Source organism: Ictidomys tridecemlineatus, chromosome 10 (assembly GCF_052094955.1).
Source record: "Ictidomys tridecemlineatus isolate mIctTri1 chromosome 10, mIctTri1.hap1, whole genome shotgun sequence".
Taxonomy (NCBI): Eukaryota; Metazoa; Chordata; class Mammalia; order Rodentia; family Sciuridae; genus Ictidomys; species Ictidomys tridecemlineatus.
In genome coordinates, this window is record NC_135486.1 from 77,440,079 (window position 1) to 77,461,387 (window position 21,309).

General features: G+C 33.0%; 1 protein-coding gene across 7 annotated transcripts in view; it reads right to left on the reverse strand.

Moving 5' to 3' along the window:
* Acbd5 (acyl-CoA binding domain containing 5) overlaps positions 1–21,309 on the reverse strand; it is a 51,453-nt gene that overhangs the window by 18,964 nt on the left and 11,180 nt on the right. For 5 of the 7 annotated variants that reach the window (XM_078023266.1, XM_078023268.1, XM_021722995.3 and 2 more), the window contains 7 exons: positions 19,085–19,205; positions 17,430–17,502; positions 11,769–11,883; positions 11,637–11,669; positions 8,066–8,197; positions 6,072–6,272; positions 4,739–4,845 (listed from right to left, as the gene is read on the reverse strand). In XM_078023266.1, the coding sequence (XP_077879392.1) occupies positions 4,739–4,845; positions 6,072–6,272; positions 8,066–8,197; positions 11,637–11,669; positions 11,769–11,883; positions 17,430–17,502; positions 19,085–19,205 (782 nt within the window). The remainder of the gene's footprint in view (positions 1–4,738; positions 4,846–6,071; positions 6,273–8,065; positions 8,198–11,636; positions 11,670–11,768; positions 11,884–17,429; positions 17,503–19,084; positions 19,206–21,309) is intronic. The other 2 variants (XM_078023265.1, XM_078023270.1) reach the window with 1 other exon arrangement.

Sequence of the window (21,309 nt, forward strand, 5' to 3'; positions counted from 1 at the left end):
CACAGTGTACTGTTCTTATGAATCAATCACTCATCCAAGAAACATGTAAATTTCTATTCTCACCATAATTATTAACTTTAGGGATACTCTGAAGAAATAGGTAGGATCCCTGCCTGTATGAAGGTCACAATCTTAGGGAATCAGAGAAGGTTATAACAACACTGTTTAATAAGTTTTATGAAAAGATATGCAAAGAATGCTATAGGAGCTCAGAGAACGGGTAACAAACCCACACTGGTTTGTTTCAAGAACAGACTTCTTGAAAGAAATTAGATCAATTATGACTTGAAGAACAAATGATATATGCCAAGTCAAAGGTGTCATAATAATAACATCATAAACTAATAAATTAGTTGGAATACAGGATGATTTGAGAACTTAAAAAAATTGTTTTAAATATTTTTTAGTTGGAGATGGACACACTATCTTTATTTTATTATTTATTTTTATATGGTACTGATGATCGAACCCAGTGCCTCACATGTGCTAGGCAAGTGCTCTACCACTGAATTACAACCCCAGCCCAGACTTGAGAACATTTAACACTATAGAATCAACAAGACTTGAAGACTGAATAAGGGGAGTAAGGGAAAGAAAAGTCTCTAGAGACTAGATGATTTGTTGACTCACCAAGGTGAAATACTGAGGATAAAGAGGTTTCAGGAGAACAGAAAGGGAAAATGGTACTATTACAGATAAGAAAAAATTGAGGTCCCCAGGCAAGATATCTAACAGGGCAGTTGGAATTCAGAAAAACATTGGATTTATCACTTGAGAATAATCAGCCTGTGAGAAATGGTTGAAACTGAGGAAGTGGTAACTAGAACTACATGACTGAGGAACACTAAATTTAAGAGATCAACAGAAAAAGAAAAACTCAAAAGAAGAAGACTACATGGAACCTAACAAGTAAAAGAGAAACCCTTTTAAAGGAATGGTATAATGGAATATTTTCCAGGAGAGAATAGTTAATATTTTTAAATGATAGTCAAATGACAGGAAATTAGTGAACAGAGACAAGTTGGCATGTATGACAGAAACCTGACTGAGGTGAATGATGCAATTAATGAACACACCCCAAAAATGTCTGGCCATAAAGTAAAGGAGGTCGATAATACTTAGAGGTTTTATGAGATTAAGAAAGCATTTTCTGGGCTGGGGTTGTGGGGTTGTGGTAGAGCACTTGCCTAACATGCATGAGGCGCTGGGTTCAATCCCCAGCACCACATAAGGAAAAAAAAAAAAAAACTAAACAAAGGTATTGTGTCCATTTACAACTAAAAATTAAAATAAAAAAAAAAGGAAAGCATCTCCTTTCAAAGATAGAAGGGATATGAACATGTGTTTAGCATGAGAAGAAAGAATCAGAAGAGACACAATTGTTGGGGATAGTCTAGAGAGAGTAGAAAAAATGAAGGTCTTCAATGTGGAAAAAAATAAGACACAAGCAAATCAGAGAAACTGGCCTTAAATGGGAAGAACATGTTATCCACTGAGGTAGGAAGAAAAGTGGCAAGGATTAAATAAGAGAAGCTAATAGTAAGTTAAAGAAGTGTCAGGTATAAAGAACAATAACCTATTCTTCTATCTTCTAAGTATAATGAGAAACAAAATTATGCAATGAAAGCAAGGGAGTAGGAATATCAGTCCCCCACCCATACTACCAATTCTGGTAGAACTCTAGTATCTTTCATGTTTTTGATGTTACTAAGAGTATGGTCTGCAGACTACCAGCAGCAGCAGCAGCAATTTGAGCTTGTTAGACATGCAAATTCATAGATCCCACTTACTAAATCAGAGACTCTGGGATTGATAATGGCCCAGGAATCTATGCTATAATAGGCTCTCTGTTAAAATTTTGAGAAACAGCCAGGCACAGTGGCGCACACCTGTAATCCCAGTGGCTCGGGAGCCTGAGTCAGGATAATCGCAAATTCAAAGCCAGCCTCAGCAATGGCGAGGCACTGAGCAACTCAGTGAGACCCTGTCTCTAAATAAATACAAAATAGGGCTGGGGAGCCTGGGTTGTGGCTCAGAGGTAGAGCACTTGCCCAAGCATGTGTGAGGCACTGGGTTCGATCCTCAGCACCATATAAATATAAAATAAAGATATTGTGTCCACCTATAACTAAAAAATAATATTAAAAAAATAGGGCTGGTGACGTGGCTCATTGGTCAAGTGCCCCTGAGTTCAATCCCCAGTACCAAAAAAAAAAAAAAGCCCCTGGGATTACAGGTGTGTGCCACAGTGCCAGGCTAATAAAACAAGATTTTATTTACCTTAACAGACAGGCTAAATACCTCAATGGAAGAGACTGAAGATGAGATGAAGTTTGGGAAGAAAACAAATAATGAATCTTAAGAATAAGTAATACTGCAAATCATAAGGAAGTAAAGCAAAGGAAACTCCTGATGAAGTGATAATGTAGAACACAATCAAAGTCAACATTCTAATAGAAAAAGGAAAAATTCTCAAAGGCAAACATCAGGAAAAAATATTCCAAAATTATTTTAGCCTTTTTATTATGGAAAATGTCAATCACCAAATTTCAACAATTACCCCTTCAGGGCCAATCTTGTTTCACCTATGACCTCTATTTCCAGTGAATTATTTTTAAGCAAATTCTAAATATCATATCAGACTATTTTTTTAAAAAAATATTGCAACAAAATAAATATACCAAAGATTTTTGGTATGTACATTGCTTACTCTGTGTGGTGGTCTGGGTGTTAAACTTAACTGACACCTTGAAGAGGCTATTAACAGAATTCAATAAATACTTTTATAACAGAAATACAGTGAGAAGAGAAAAAGAAAATGTTTAAATTGTAATAGTCAAAAAAAAAAAAAAGAAAAACATGATATTAATGGTCCACAAAAATAACTTGAAAGGGCTGGGGATACAGCTCAGTTGGTAGAGTGCTTGCTTCAAACACACAAGTCCCTGTGTTCAATTCCCAGCACCACACACATACACACACACACACACACAAAAAAAAAAAAAACTTGAAAAGGAGCTGGGGTTGTTGGTCAGATCTTGCCTGTCACACGTGAGACCTTGTGTTCAATCCCCAGCATCACATTAAAAAAATAAATAAAAAATAAAAATAAAGATATTGTGACCGGTCTGGGATTGTGGCTCAGCAGTAAAGCACTCACCTAGCACTGTGAGGTCCCAGGTTTGATCCTCAACACCACATAAAAATAAATAAATAAAATAAAGATATTGTGTCCAACTACAACTAAAAAAAATTTTTTAAAAAGATATTGTATCCATCTACAACTAAAAAAAAAATTTTAAATAAGTAAATAAAATAAATGTATTAAAAGAAAAACTCAAAAAGACCTGGATTTTAAGGATTTCAAAACTGATAATAAAGATTACATAAATATTATTTTAAAAGATTCCACCTAAGACATTTGTGGATGACAATCTATAATTAAAACAGACTTGGTAAGGGTGGTAATGAGGTGGAGCTGTACCTATCTAAGAGGGTTCCTTTAGGAAGGAACACCTATGTAGGGTGAAAAGAATATACAGGAGTTAATCTACTACATGGAAAGAAGGAACTTTCCAGGCCAAATGAATGCACAGTTGCTAGTGCTGGACATGAAAAGGGGAAGAGACTTAACGTATATTAGAAGAAAAAAGTATATTAAAGAAGGTCAGGATGGATGGGGAGTAAAATTCTGACATAAGAGTGGTATTAACAAAGGCCAGTGAGGTAAGAGCAAGAGAGATCAGAGAGCCCCAAGAAATAACTCAGTCTACTATGGATTTATAGAGAAAACAGGAGCAAACCTAGAATTTAGTAGTCAGATATTTACTGAGATTCCACCCTATCCAGACCCTTTTCACCAACATTCTCCAAACAATAAAAATTTTAAGAGAAAATAAAAGGGAATCTAGGTTCTTACCACTTACTTTCAAATTTCATAATTAAGCTTATTCTCAGTTTGGGCTCCTGATTTTTCCAGTCTGTACTACTCATTTATGTTTAACCATAGTTAGTAAATTCTTTATTCATGTGTTTAAAAATTTGAGAAAACTAAGAGTAGATTCAATTGTCTAATGAAATGAAAAAAAGGGAGGGACATAAAAATTGTTATATTAGAGATAAAAGCTCAATGTTTTCTATACTACACTATCACAACAGGGGTATAAGAGAAATGGGGAGCGGATGTAAAACTGCCAAACGGAATCCCAGTTGTCGCAAGCATCCTCAACATCATCAGAAATAGTTTTCAAAAAGAACAAAACAAAACATGGACTTTGTGGGGGGGTTTTTTCCCCAAAATTTTCTCTTTTAATACAGAATCTTAACTAAAATTTAAAGATGATTTTCACTAAAAATTTTAGAGCAGAATTAGAGTTAATGTAAAGAATAGGCTTATTTGATTGAAAACTATTAAATTTTCTTTATTAATCAATGTTTAAAACATGATTAAACAGTTTACCCTCTGGATCTCCATCCCACCTCTGCCATAATACTTATAAAATATACATATGTTACAAATAATAATAAAATATTTAAACAGAAAAAATGGATTTTCTTTGAATATTCTACAATCTTATACATAAAAGTTTACAAAAAGTAAAAATGTAAATGCTTAAAGATTCTAGAGGTATGTTTTCAAAGTGATGAACAGCATGTACATCTGCTATTGACAGAAGTTATGCATTGAATTCTGTTATACCACTTTGAAAACTTACCAATCAGAAAATGTCATTTTTACCTCTTCTTGTCCAAATTGCTCCATAGAATCACAGTAAACTTCACTGTCTGAATCACTTGTCAAATGCTGAATTCCTGAAACATCTTCAACATGATCATCATTTATATCTAAATATGAACAAATACAAAAGTAGTATAATTATATTCTAACAGAAGAAAAACACATTCCATTTTCAAACTTCACCAGCTCTATATTATATGCATACTGAGTGACACACATGATTTAACAAGTCATACCCTTTTTTAAATTTAAATTTAGTTAATAGTTCCTTTTTTGTTTGTTTTTTGTTGTTGTTATTGTTGTTGTTGTTTTTTAGTTCCAGGGATTGAACCCTGGGGAGCTCAATGACTAAGTCACACCCCCACCTCATTTTATTTTATATTTTCAAACAGGGTCTCATTAAATTGCGTAAGGCCTCACTAAGTTGCTGAGGCTGGCTTTAAACTTGAAATCCTGCTTCAACCTCCTGAGCAAATGGGATTACAGGTGTGGGCCACAGCACTGGGGTTAGTTAATAGTTCTTATTTGAAAAGATTACAAAGTATTTTACCACTGAATTCTATGAAAACACTGTCCTGTTGAAACCTTAGAAAACCTAATAACCACCAAGCTCAGTGGCACATGCCTATAATTCCAGTGAACTGGGAGGCAGGGGCAGGAGGATCACAAGTTTGAGGCCAGCCTCAGAAACTTAGTGAGATCCTAAGCAACTGAGCAGACCCTAATCTCAAAATGAAAAAAAAAAAAAAAAAATTTAAAAAGGACCGGGGATATTATTCATGGTAAAATACTCCTGAGTTCAAGCCCTAGTACTAAAAAGAAAAGAAAATCTATGAAGTCAGCCTATAAGGCCTAAATTAGAGATGCAACTATGCAAGTTTGGTTGTTACGCTAAGAAATGACATTTCTTGGTTTCTGGACTAAACTGCACCACTGTTAATAATTCACCATATGCATATACAGGCTCACCCTGAGAGTCCTAGAACATGAAAAAACTATAAATTAAACTTATTGACTTCAGAACAAAGGCACCATATAATCAGAGGTTAAGAGAAATAATCGGGGAAAAAAATAAAAATTTGGAAGTTTTAGTTTAAAATATATTCTGAAATATCATATGGTTAGCATAAAAAAAAGTTTCAATACAAATATAAAATTTCTGGCTCTACTTCTCTGTCTTTCAAAGCTATAAAACCTTGTAACATTAATCAACCCTAAAAGATATTAAGAAATATTTTAAAATTTGAAACTATTTCTAAATATATTAAAATTATTAAAAGAAAATTTTAATTATAGGATAAATGTTAGACAAAAAAGTATTTGGGAACAATACCTTGGTGAATGCAGGCAGCAACTTTTTCAGTTTGCTCCAAGTTTTTATCTACAGGTTTTACATCATCAGCACTTTGGTCATTTGGAGAAGAGTTGGCATGAATGTCATTCTGTATCTCCTGAACAAAGCTGTCTTTATCATAGCCATTCGTGACAATAATCTCTAAATTCTTATAATCTGATTTCTTCATCATCTGCTTAGCTTTCGTGAGAAAATGGAGAGATTAATAAAAAGTTCACAGTAGGTCAACTTCTGATATTATGTTCTAATATCTGCTACTCATTTCCCCAATCTATCATAATCCTTTTGAAGGGTTTCCTCCTTGGATCACAGAGATGGGGAACTCCTTGAAAAGGAGCTTATTATATGTTGAGGGTTTACTCAAAAATTGTATTAGCTTCAAAAGTTTTCAATTCCCTGTAAATCTTCTAACAATAATCTTTCAAAGTCCTTATACTCTACCAGGCATAGACAAACTGCTCTAGAGAAAAGATCCAGCAGGAGCAATTATAATTTTTTAAAAAACCTCAAAGACTGAAAAGTAAAAGCAAAACAAAGTTGTGTGGTTTGTTTTACTGTCTTTCTATATTCCTCTTCTAAAATAGTCTTCCCATGAATCACAGACAAGGCTCCCTGAATACAGCTCCTGTAATTCTAGCGCTTGTCTTCATCAAAACTGACGCCTGGATGGAGGCTGGTGTTGTGGCTCAGTGTAGAACTCTTGTCTAGCACATGCAAGGACCTGGGTTTGATCTTCAGCACCACATAAAAATAAAAAGTAAAATAAAGGTATTGTGTCCAACTACAACTAAATATGTGTATGTGAGTGTGTGTGTGTGTGTGTGTGTGTATGTATGTGTGTATAATTTTTTTTTGAGAGAGAGAATTTTTTAATATTTATTTTTTAGTTTTCAGTGGACACAACATCTTTTATTTTTATGTGGTGCTGAGGATTGAACCCAGCACCTTGAGCATGCCAGGCAAGAGCACTACTGCTTGAGCCACATCCCCAGCCCTAAATATATAAATATTAAAAAAAAAAAAAAAAGAAAGAAAACGGATTCCTGGAGCCAAGCACAATGGTGCACATCTGTAATCCTAGAACTCAAGAGGCTGAGGCAGGAGGATTCAAAGTTCCAAGCCAGCCTCAGCAATTTAGCAAGACCCTGTCTCAAAATAAAAATAACAAAAGGACTGGGGATGTAATACCCCTGGGGTCAATACCTAGTATCAAAACCAAAAAAACTTATGACTAGAGGCTGGGAGTGTAGCTCAGTGGTTTAGTGGTAGAGTGTTTCCCTAGCATGTGCAAGGCCTTGGGTTCAATCCTGTGCACCACCAAAAAAAAATTGTTTTTTAATTAAAAAAATAAAAATTAAAAGCTAGTCTATTTCTCTGAATTTTTATTTATTTATTTTAAAAATATTTTTAGTTGTAGATGGACATAATATCTTGATTTTGTTTATTTAATTTTTTCATGTAGTGCTGGGAATTGAACTCAGTGTCTTACATGTGCTAAGCAAGCGCTTTACACTGAGCCACAACCCCAGCCCCTCTATTTTATTTTATTTTATTTTTAGAAAGATAGAGAGAGAGAGGAGAGACAGAGAATTTTTTAATATTTGTTTTTTTAGTTTTCGGCAGACACAACATCTTTGTTTGTATGTGGTGCTGAGGATCGAACCCGGGCCGCACGCATGCCAGGACAGCGCGCTACCGCTTGAGCCACATCCCCAGCCCCCTCTATTTTATATTTGATAAGATAGTGAGAGTTTAACTTGCTTCTGGTCCTTGGTAATATAACCATGTCCATGTTGGAAACACTAACTTAATACTCCGTAATAGGGCCTTTGGTCCACCACAAACCTGAATATAAGGTAAACAACTAACATCCCACCAGATGCACTAACCTTGTATAGTACCATATCAGCTCAAGTCTTTGTATCTTTTCATCTTATTAGTGCAAAATTATTGGCCCATTATCCAAAGCTTACCATTATCCATTTGTTCTGCTCCTTTTACTTCTTGGGCCTCTTCTTCCTCAGACTCTGCTCCACTATCACTGCTTTCAGCTTTACCATTAACAGTCTTAGCATTTGGAGTAGAAGTTAGAACATTACCAAGATCTAAAACATGAAATGACCACTTAATCATTAATGTCGTAACATATGATAATTCTGTACTTTATAACTAATAATTTTGAATTAGAATAGTAGAATTTTATAGATAATTAACAGTATTCTTTTTGACTCCAAATACAAACTTATATAGGCAAATTCCTTCCATTATTAAGTTTAAAACAAAAATGATAAAGCTATCTTAATTCCTTTATGGGCAAGGAGATAATAAATTACTTTTAAGTTAACATCAATCAAAACAGTAAAGTTAGAGATAAACAGTCTTCTTCAAACATATAAATAAATAAATAAAGAGATATACTATAGCATCTGAAAACATAAGTATGCTATTTTTGACCCTACCAACAATCTCATCAATATTTTATTTGGAAGCTGGGCACAGTTATAACAACTATAATCCCAGTTACTCTGGAGATTGAAGAAGATCTCAAATTTGAGGACAGCCACAGCAACTTGGGGAGACCCTGTCTCGAAATAAAATAAAAAGGGCTGCTGATGTAGCTTAGTGGTGGAGTGTACCTGGGTTCAACCACCAGTACAAAAAAAAATAAAAACAAAAAAAACCCCCTGTAATTCAATTCGATTTAAACAATTTTTCCCCTTATTATCTTGAGGATTTCAGGTACACAACTCACATTCTTATGTATTAATTATAACACACAAGAATTTCCTTAAAGCATCATTTAATGTAATGTGATCTCAAAGCAGCAAATTGTTGTCTTGGACAAAGTTAAGCCCTCAGTGTAAATGTATCAAAACTTCTTCTCAAACTATAACATGCATAATCAACTAAAATCTACTTAAGATACATATTCTGAATCAGTAGGTCTGAGGTACTCTAAAATTCTGCATTTCTATAAAGTTCCCATGTGTTGCCAATGTTTTCGGACCACATTTTGAGGAACACGGAACACCATTTTCATCAACTCTTTTTTTTAAAGAGACTAAAGTCTTCTTAGAAGGCCAAAAGAAGTAATTTTCCTTCATTCACTTTTGGGCTTTATTTTCTGTGAAATGAATGCATTTTGGATGCTTCTCTGCATCCCAAATAATATATTAAATTCCAAAATATCATACACCTTAAACAATCAGGTCTATATTTTTATTTAAGCCTACCTAATTAAAGGAACAACAGAACAAAAATTTAACTCTATTATTACAAAACCATGGCAGCAGCAGCATATATTTTTTGTTTGTTTCTTTTTATGGTGCCGGGGACCAAACCTAGGACCTTGCACATGCTAAGTAAACAGTATTCTACCACTAAGCTGCATCCCAAGCCTAAAGTATTGTATTATGTACTTTTTTTTTTCCCAGTGCTGGGAGTCAAATCTAAGACCTTGTACATGCTAGGCATGGAAACAGCATAGTTTCTGAATCTCTCTAACAACCAGAAAAAGGAAGAACAACAAATTTAAATAGCCAAGAAACTACCCACCCATGAATATCTTCAATAAAATGTAAATACAAATCACCTAAACCCCCATTAAATGGATAGTTGTAACAGAACCACTTCACAGCAGTAATAGCAGAGGCCAACTCAATATCCAAAAACCAATTAATGCAATATATCATATTAACAGATTAAAAGACAAAAGTCACATGATTATCACAATACATGAAGAAAAAACTGAACAAATCCTATTCTCTTCATGGTAAAAGTCCTAGAGAAACTAAGAATACAAGGGCATTTCCTCAATCTGATAAAAGACTTTGGAAAAATTAGGATCATATTTAATGTTAGTAAACTCCTAAAATAAGGTACAAGACAAACAAATGGAGAACTTATACTTTCACATTTTGAAACTTATTACATATGTATATTCTGAAAAAGACCATGTGAAACTGATATATCTGTTCCACTGGGTTTAAATGTCTACTTTTAAGAGGATGCTTTGTTTGGAAAAAAAAAAAAAAAAGGAGTCAAGATTGCAATTGGCCTGAAATTTGGCAATTCTTACTAGATTACAAACACTTCTTATTTCACTTCTAATATTATTTCTTACAAACATACTTTCAATATGTAAAATATCATGTACCTAGTTAGTTACTCTCAAAAGCTTCTGAAGATCAAAAAGAGAAAATCATCTAAATAGCCATCAGAATGGTCCAAGTTAAATAAATTACAGTGTAGGTCACAATTCCTTACTGACAACTCTTGGATTCAGAAATTTTTTAATTTTGCAAATATACATGACATAGTATGTTATATAATACTTCCTATGTGGAATCTCAAACAGCTCACTAAAAATAATAACATAATTATTATTTTTATATAACAATATAATCATTTTTTCAGGAAAATATGTTAGTCACACTGAATCATATAAAGAATCAAAATACCCTCATGTCATTTCAGATAAGGTTCTATTCCACAATGAGTTCATATGAGGTCAGGTTTTTATACCAAATGAGTTACAAAACAACCTTAGGTTTTCAAAGCTTTGGGGATTAATAAATTAAAGGAAAGTAATTAGTCCTGCGCACTTATAACTATCATTTACTCTTCCTTGTTTTGTACTTTATTATTCAAGAATGCTTCTGGCCAGTAGATTAGACACTACTGAAATAGGTCAAAATTTCCACCTGCATTCTAACAGTGTGCTTGATACAGAAAACATTTAAGTTTTTTTTCCTCAGCTTAATAAGCATAAAGTATAAAGAGAATTATTAATATTTGGTTCCTCTGCAAAATAATATAGAATGGTGTGATTCAGAATTATGCACAACAAACAAGCAGACACTGTCAGTTATACATGGTTTATTGCCATGAAAGACACAAACTTTAAGGCCTTTTAAGAGCACAGGAAAATTACTGTTCTGAAACACTACAAATCTGTTAATTATTAAAAGATGCCTTATGAACAGGAATCCAGGCTAATTTTTAATTAAAGCATACACAATTTTCATCTAAATTTACTCTTGAGGTTTCATATCATCATTCTGCTTTCTAAAAAAATTTAAAGAGCAAATGGTTACTGTTAATACCAGTAGATCTAGCATTTTTTTTAACTCCTTCTGGTAGGCAAAACATAATCTATCGATCCTTTACTGAAAAAATGCATACTTTTTAAAAGAGATACGTGAATTCACTGAGTCTTGTTTTTGCTTGTTATGCTACAATTAAGCCATACTGTAAACATACCCATTTTAAAATTAGATAGAAAATATTTTACTCCATGGAACTATTATTCTAATTCATACAGTAAAACAGAAAATGATTCATCAAAACATACTTTTGTTCATACTAAGTGAACCACCTAGCATGTTTTAACAACAGTTAAGGTTAAGAACCTAAGGATTTATTGTATTTTAGAACTTTATACAATGTGTTTTCTTGGAAAAAAATTCCCAACCTACAATAAGTTCTACAAATTTGTGCAGAATGCTTCAAACAAAATTTTTATATGGATTTCATTATTCCTACCTTCTAAATATTTAGAGATTTTCTCCAGTCGGACTGGCATGTGAAAGTAAAAATAAAAATTAGACATATAAATATTAATGCATGTATAATCTATAACTGGCCAAATTTTAAAAATAGGTAAAATAGTCCAACCTGAGGTTAAATCAGAACTCCTTCCACTCTTTTTGTCTTCTACAATTTCATAAAATGGACCTATGACATGTAGCAATTCTTCAACTTTTTCAGTCATTGGCATAGTTTCAAGAATCTGTAATCAAAAGAGACAAATATTGTAAAATTACAAACTATTAATTTGACCTGAATTAATATTAAATAGCTTATGGTTTCCAATTTATTATTAATTTGGAAATCTGAAGTTCATTAATAAATTCTCTTAAGAATCTATATTAATTATATGCCTAATATATACATACTTCTAGAAAAGTTGTAAGTATATTAAAAATCTAAAAAGTATTCTTATTTATTTTTTAGTTGTAGTTGGACACAATACCTTTATTTTAAAATTATGTGGTGCTGAGGATCAAACCCAGTGCCCCACACGTGCTAAGCGAGTGCTCTACTGCTAAGCCACAACCTCAGCTCCTTATTTATTTATTTTTGTTCATGCATTATAATTATACATAATAATGGGATTTTGGGGGGTGTTACTGGGAATTGAACCGAGGGGCATTCTACCACTGAGCTAAACTCTCAGACTCTTTTTCCTTTATTTTTTTTTTCTAATTTTTATTTTGAGACAGGTCTTGATAAATTGCTCAAACTTAACAATCTTCTTGTCTCAGCCTCCCAAATTGCTGAGATTATATATGCCTGCACTACCCTACCTGGCTGTTTAGATGTATTTTTAAAATAGCATGTATTTATATTTTTTAAACTCACAGCAGGTCTAGACTCATTAGTCACTCTCCTTGCTTTACTGTTCATTTACTGCCTGATTTCACAATACACTATAAGCTCAATACAAAAGGACCTTCATCTAGTTTTGTTCACTCCAGTTTTTAGTGTCTAGCATATAAAAGCTATTTAACAGTCTGGTTTAAAACTCTAAAATTCTTATTCAAATAACATGCTTTTATTTTTAAACCAGATACAGAGTAGATCATCAGTAATCTATTATTATAAACAAGTCTGATATTATTTTAAGCTGAGATAATATCCATAACATCACCACCCTCAGTGTGTTCCAATATGGAAGGTAGGTTTTTGGGAGAGACTATACCAAATGAACAACAGTAACAATAACTAGTTTTAGAGATTATCTTTTGATTTTATAGCTCATAGTAAGTTATCTATTTGCTGTTCCTATCAATATTAAGGAGTGAAAAATGGTTTATTCAGAAAATTTCTTTTTGCTAAGAAAATACTTGTTCTGAGACTGAGAGCAGTCATGAGGGAAAATTTTATAACTTACTATATATATATTTAGGTTATGGTAATAATTTTAAGAATTAGATTCAAGATAACTGAAACTATGAGGTAGTGTTTATTTTCAAGTAACCAAATCACAGCTAATATGCCAAAGATAAAACTGAAAACAATTCAGCACTTTTTTCACTACCCTATATTGCCACAACATGAATATTGATTTAGCAGAATCTGGTAAGGCAACCAGATACCCTATCCTGAACCTCATTCAACACCTCCTTTGATCTTCCTCCAGAACAGCTCTCTATTAGTTTTCTCATTAAAGCAATTTACAAACCACCAAAACAAAAAAAAACTCCTTCCTTAAACTCTAATTTGTCCTGAGCTACTCAGTTCAGTGTTTAGGTTCCCCCATGCCCCATAAAATAAGAGTGAACTTTGGAGTTGAAATGTCAGAACTAAATAAATGGAGTATGTACCAACACTGAACAAATATAAACAGTATTCTTTTAGTAAGGCAGAACAGTAGAAATGACACAAGTGGCCACCACAAGACCTACCTAGAATTTAAGTTTCTCATGAAGAAACTAGAAATCAACAACCAAAAAAATTCTCTCCCTTTCAACAATGCTGAAATTAAAAAAAAAAAAAAGGTACACACATGCATGTGTTCAGGCATACAGGAGACGTACAGGAAGAGAGAGGTGTACACATATACATACAAGAGATAGAAACAGAGACACACACCCAAGGTCAAACAAGGAGACACAGGCAAATCTCAGTCTAGAAGAGGTAGTACTCATCCACAGAGAGTTCAAGTTTTAAGTTAATAAAATTAGTTCAAGCGTAGACTTCTTTTTTTTTTTTAATATTTTTTAAGTTGTTGATGGATCTTTATTTGATTTATTTAAATGTGGTGCTGAGAATTGAACTTGGTCCCTCACACATGCTAGGTAAGTGCTCTACCACTGAGCTACAACCCTAGCTCCAAGTGCAGACTTTTAACGTTTAGTAAGCTGCATGGACTGTAGATGAACAGCATTCAAAGCACAGTAATTTTTCTAGATATATCCAGCACTTTTCCTCAAAGAGACATCATTTTTAGGTGATAAAAATATATCTGGAAAGATACATATATGCTTTATTAAGCAAAGAAAAAATTCCTCAGGTTTTTCTTGTCTACAATGAACATATCTTTTAAAGTTACCCAAGTCCCAATGCTCAATCTCTGTTTAATAATCTTAGTAATCACAAATTTAGTCTCTCCAGTGCTTCTGACCTTCTGATGAGACTCAGATATCAATCCCAAGTATGCCAATGATTAGAAAGGTCTATCACCCACACAAAGTAAAGAAATTGGAATCCTACTTTTTCCCTCAGTCTCTAAAAGATGTTTATCATGAGTCAAATCTTAAAAATACAAGTCAACTCAAAACTCAGAAAGTCAGTGCTCTAGACTTGTGTAGCTCTAGACTAGACCCTCAACCATGGTAACTTCAGGTTCTATCCTTTATAAGATCCCACTCTAATCCTCCCTCTATTACAGCAGATATCCAATCCTCTTAGAAATCCTGACACAATTAATCTGGAGTCATGCAAGGGCATCTGTACCAGTGAGTCTAATGTGCAGACAGGATTAAGTACACTGATTTCTCTTTAAATTCCACAGACAATGTATATTATTCAAGTGTTGAATGAATATTCTGGAAATCCCCATAAGATTTTGTAAAACTAGTACAAAAAATAGGATTTTATACTTCCCATTGATTATATATCAAAATAAACTTCAAAGAAATGGATTTTTCCTTAAAACCATCTTACTTACTTTATTCACTCAAAGCTAAAACAATTTTGGATTCCAAAAACTTTTTTTGGTGATATTTTACTGGACAATTTTATAAATTATGATAAGCAATATTCTACCAAACAGGATCCATTATAAAACACAAATTAATAAGGCTCCTGAAATCCATGAAATGAGATTTATATTCTAAAGAGTAATGGTACAATGATTTATGAACTATGAAACATGATTTAATGACTGCTTCAATTAGTAAATTATTAGAAAAAGTTACAAATTCAATATTCAAATCTTTGGGATAGAGTTCCATTCCACAAGATTATTTAGAAACATGCAATTTTTTTATACCTTTATTTTTTATGTGGTACTGAGGATCGAACCCAGGGCCTCGCACATGCTAGGCAAGCACTCCACTGCTGAGTCACAACCCCAGCCCCTAGAAAGACGTAATTTTATCTACTGATGTTCATAAGCTGAACTCTGAATGTAATTTAAGACTTATCACATTTTCAATCTATAGATATTTAATATTTTAGATTTAACTCTAAAAGTTAACTATAAACTTTGTTATTTGTAATAGAAAATAAAATTTTTAAAGCCTATTGAAGATAGTTTGTTTTTTTTAAAATAGAGAAATAATTACAGAAACTCATATATGGAAGAAGTATTTTAAGACAGCTAAAAGGCAGCACTATAATTTAAATGAGGGTGGAATGTACATTGTTTTATCCCCTTCTTATTTTAAATTGTGACAACATTAATTAGTAAAACTGGATAGGAAAAATATGTAAATTTTGCTTAATGTGGCAATTCAACCTTATACTATAGAAGTTTATCCTCAAAATTATAATGACACTTAAAGTAAAGAGAAAGAAATAGGGGGCTGGGGCTGTAGCTTCAGTGGCAGAGCGCTTGCCTAGCATGTGTGAGGCAGTAGGTTCAATCCTTAGCACCACATAAATATAAATAAAATAAAGGCATGCTGTTGATCTAAAGAGAGAGAGAGAGAGAGAGAGAGAAAGAGAGAGAGAGAGAGAGAGAAAAGAAAAAGGAACAGTTATCAAGCCAAACCAAAAAGGTTTTGAATTTTCTTTCTCTCTCTGATTTGAAAGGCTCTTTTTTTATTGTATTAATGATACAGATAACAGCCAAAAGAATTAAACTCTGCCCTCTACCATAAAGTCCACTAAATAAAAATTGTGAAAATGTAACAAAGGGCACCACTTGAGCAGCGTAGAAGAGAAACAACTAGAGATTGATACCATCGAGCCATTTGGCAAAAAAGCTATTCCTTTTTTACAGATTTTCTTTATGTTCAAAGATAATTTATTTAAGATTTTCAAACAGATTTAGATTTCACAACTTCTGACCCATGCCCAATATAAAATTCATGATTTTTTCATAAATGTATTCCTCAAAACGATGCCTTAGTCTCATGTGGTGGCACATGCCTGTAATCACAGCGACTAAGGAGGCTGAAGCAGGAGGATTCCAAGTTCAAAGCTAGCCTCAGCAACTTAGCAAAGACTTAAGCAACTTAGTAAGACTCTATCTTAAAATAAAAAGGTTTAGGAATGTCTCTCAGTGGTAAAGAGTCCCTGAGTCCAATCCCCAGTACCAAAAACAAAACAAAATGCCTTTGATAGACTTAAAAGAGCTAGTTAAAAAGGAATGCCCTCCTCTGTAGTCCACAGGAATCCTAAAAGCATCATTATCTTTTTCTGCCTTTAAAGGAACTATGCATTCATAGAAAAATGCTTGTTACTAGTAAGTCCACTGATTAAAATGCATCAATTTAACAGTCAAAACTTGTAAGAGAACATTGCTGGGGAGTCTTCTTAACTTTTTCTCCCAAATACAATGTTCCACACCTGAAATACTTTTCAGACAGACCAGCACTTACAAGACTCCCAAGTAAGAGACACCAATATTTTCAAAGATTTGTTGCGCAAATATTTATATATATTTTTCCAAGATTCCTATTTCTGTACTTTTTCCAGAAGTTGACTACAGAGAAAGAAAGATGTGAAAAAAAAAAAAAGCTACAATATTCCCACAATATAGTATCTTAAGGAAAAAATACTCCTGTTAAGATGAACTTTAACAAAGTACATAAAGTTCAAATAAACTTAATAATCTAGATTCTATAGCAATGTACTACAATCTCCTTGATCCTGAAAACAAAGCAGCTAATTTGTCAAATAAAAGTAAATTAGAGGGGCTGGGGATGTGGCTCAAGTGGTAGCGCGCTCGCCTGGCATGCGTGCAGCCCGGGTTCGATCCTCAGCACCACATACCAACAAAGATGCTGTGTCCGCTGAGAACTAAAAAATAAATATTAAAAATTCTCTCTCTCCTCTCTCACTCTCTCTTTAAAAAAAAAAAAAAGTAAATTAGAGGGGCTGGGGATGTGGTTCAAGCAGTAGCGTGCTCGCCTGGCATGCGCACGGCGCTGGGTTCAATCCTCAGCACCACATAATAAATAAATAAATAAATAAAGATTTGTGTCCACCGAAAACTGAAAAATAAATATTAAAAAATTCTCTCTCTCTCTCTCAAAGGAAAAAAAAAGTAAATTAGAGCTGCTCTGAATATTGTTATTTTCAACTACAAATTATTTTCCCTACCTTTTTCATTTCTTCAACATATGCAATCATGGCTTCTTCCTTGGTCATATCACCCAAAGAACTCCAAGCATCCCTAGCAATGAAAATACATACAAATAATAAAAAAAATAACTGATTTTTCAATTGTAGAGATTACAACTTATAGTCAATTAATTTAAAATAGGTTCTACTTAAAGCCACTATTATGTTTCCAAAAAAATCTCATTACCAAATATGTCACCTGGAAGAGAACTATAAAAACAAAAAGAATTGGCAAATTAAATAGCATTAAAACAATAAGTAAATAACCTATCCAGATATTAACATATCACAGAAACTGTAAGCTACTCATAAATATTGCCTAAGAATTCTTTAAAAGTTTTTACATATAATTATACAAAACAGTGGTGGAAATGAACATTTTAGAAGTCTACTGTCACAGCCATGTTTTAAATAAACAGAAGTTTTGGTTAAAAGTTTCCACTAATTTAAATAAAAGTAATGTATACACTAGAACAAAAACTAAAAATGGTTCCTTACTTCTAAAAAAATGAAAATATAAAGGTAAGAAAGTGTTTAAATTCCTTGAAATATTTGCCTAATATGAAAATCTCTCTTTTTATACATTTTTCCCAGAAGGAATTTAACTTCACTGAAGTTCAATTCTAGGGAAAAAATGTTAAGCAAATAAGTAAATTTTCTTGAAACAAAGAACATATTGCTATTTCGTTTAACCTATTACTTTATTATCATTCATAAAGATCTTACTGGAAGTATCATATTTAGTACTTTTAGTGGCTCTTAAACATGCTTCATCAATTAACATACTTTGTTAAAAGGTACAGTTGAAAATGGACTTTTGTGAGACATTCATAAAGTGTGCAATGGTATTTTAAAAATATCAAATGTAAGTGGACTGGGAAAATGATAACAACATCAATAACTTATCATTCTTTAATGGTATTAAAAATCAAATTTATACTCAAATGCAGTGGCTCAGAATAGCCGAGATAAAAAGTTAACATGGCAGTACCTGAGTCATATTTCTAGTTACATATTATCTGAAAGGCTCAAAGCAAACAGTATCAGTTGATGAACAAAAGTCATTACTTTTCTTGGCAGCTAAAAGAGGCAGGAAAGTTTATCTCTTGTACTTAGTTCAAGAGTTGCTTTGAAATTTAAAAAAAGAAAAACTACTTAGTTCATGAGTTGCTTTGAGGGCTGGGGATGTGACTCAAGCCGGTAGCTCGCTCGCCTGGCATGCGTGCGGCCCGGGTTCAATCCTCAGCACCACATACAAACAAAGATGTTGTGTCCGCCAAAAACTAAAAAATAAATATTAAAAATTCTCTCTGTCTCTCTCTCTCTCACCTCTCTCTTAAAAAAAAAAAAAAAAGAGTTGCTTTGAGATTTAAAAAAAGAAAAACTATAAGAAGATGAACTGAAAATCCTTTGTTTTTGATGCACCTAACCTCTTGGTTTACTGTTTTCTTGTCTTGCCCAAGATTTTCCTATTTGTGTAAGTAAGACTGTATTGAAGAGCACCTAGAGGGAAAAAACTGTATGCAGTACACCTAGGATATTTTATGCACTGAATAGTATATAACCACATAAGTAATAGCTGTGTGATAATTATTAAAATTTAAATCCTTTCTTGGCTCTATAAATGAAATTACCATTTATATCTTCCAATAGGATCCCAGAATCCAGGTCTTGAAAGCTTACAGGGTCCTTCAGTTGCCTGTTTATAGAAGCTATAGAACTTGAGCATCATTTCATTTGTTGGCTGGAATGAACCTATTGGAAACATACATTAAATACAAATTACTTGGGGAATAACACTGATAACCTATGGTTGTATATTAGCTTAGCCATGCAGTACTAATAGTGATCTGATATTTTAATAGTCAGGTAATTTTTTCTATCTTAGAAACAAAAGTTATGGCAGTTTTATTAATTAATCTGCTCCTTTGATTAAAAAAAAACTCTGAAACTTTAAACTTAAACAATGCTAAACACGATTCAGAGGCTTGGGAGGCTGAGGCAGAAGGATTTTGAGTTCAAAGCCACCCTCAGCAACTTAGCGAGGCCGTAAGCAACTTAGTGAAACTGTCTCAAAATAAAAATTAAAAAGGGCCGGGGATGTGTCTTCATCAGTCTTACACAAATAGGAAAATCTTGGGCAAGACAAGAAAACAAAATGTTTAAGCATCTCTGGGTTCAATATCTGTACCAAAAAATAAATGAGTCAGTCAGTCAGTCAGTAATAAATAAGTAAGTAAATAAATAAAATGAATAAAAACTCTAAGGGTATAACCAAAATAACCAAAAATAACCAGAAAACATCACATAAAATATATGGAAGTATAGGGCTGGGGTTGCAGTTCAGTGGTAGAGTGCTTGCCTACCACGTGCAAGACCCTGGGTTCGATCCTCAGCATCACATAAAAATAAATAAATTAAAGGTTTTGTGTCCATCAACAAATAAAAAATAATTTAAATATGGAAGTACAGAATAATGTTATTAAGCAAAATAAAGCTTGTGAAAAATCAAAGCTGACTAGCATAAATGAAAAAAAGTAAGAAACATACTTTGGTTACTAAAGTATCAACAGTAAAAAATCCAAGTCCTCTTGGCCAAATTTCAATTTCCCACTGGATAAGGAACTTTGGCCAAAGCCAACCAGTGTGTACTTTAGTGGAAAAAGAACTAATGCAATATAAAACATATTTCTCAATTTCTACCTTTGTAATTTTGGTTATATCAGTTTTTTGAAGATGTCTTCATATATGCTTCTAGCATATCTATCAATATTCATAACCTTTTTTATATTTGAAATTTTCAAAGTGTATACTCAAGTACCATAAGTTGGAATATAATTTTTTTTCCCACACTGTGAATTGATCTCAGGAGCTCTCTGCCACTGAACTCAGCATCCTCAGCCCTTCTTATTTTTTAAAATTTATTCTAATTTTTTATATACAACAGCAGAATGCATTACAATTCATGTTATACAAATAGAGCATAATTTTTCATCTCTCGGGTTGTACACAAACTAGAGTTACACCATCGTGTCTTCATACATGCTTCTTATTTTTTATTTTGAAATGCTGTCTCACTAAGTTGCTAAGGCTGGAATCAAATTTGTAATTCTCTTGTTTTAGCCTCCAGAGTAAATGGGATTACAGGTGTGTGCCACCACACCCAGCTACAATACTCTTAAAATGAAGAATTGGAATGCTAGTTTTTTTTGTTAATAGATAACTGGCTAGATAATTATGATACACACAAGTAACAGAATATATTATAATGATAGCCCCAATAATGGCCTGATAAATTTCATGATCTTCTATAAACTGTAGGTTAAAAACAGCATATATAATGTGATCTATTTTTACAAAATAAGAATTTACATACATGAAAAGTACATCAAAAGGCTATACATCAAAATGTTAAAAGGAGCTACCTCTGGATAGTAGATACACAGATTATTTTATTTTCCTTTTTACTTACCTATGTTAATTTTTTTTTTTTTCAGTATTAGGGACTAAACATGCTTAGCAAGCAATCTATCTCTGAGCTACATCCTCAGTCAATTTTCTTTTACTTTGAAACAGGGTCTCATTAAGTTGCCCAGGCTGTCCTTGAACTTGAGATCCTCCTGCCTCAGCCTCTTAAATAGGTGGAATTACAGGCAAATGCCACCACACCTGGCATTTGTTTAAATTTTTAACTTAGTGCATATTACTTTCAAAGCAAAAATTATTATACAAACAGTAAGCCAACAAAGTAAGATATTTTGTGTGTATGGTGCTTGAGATTGAATCCAGGACCTTGTGCATTCGAGGTAAGCATTCTATCAACTGAGCTATATCTCCAGCCCACAAAGTTAAGATTTAA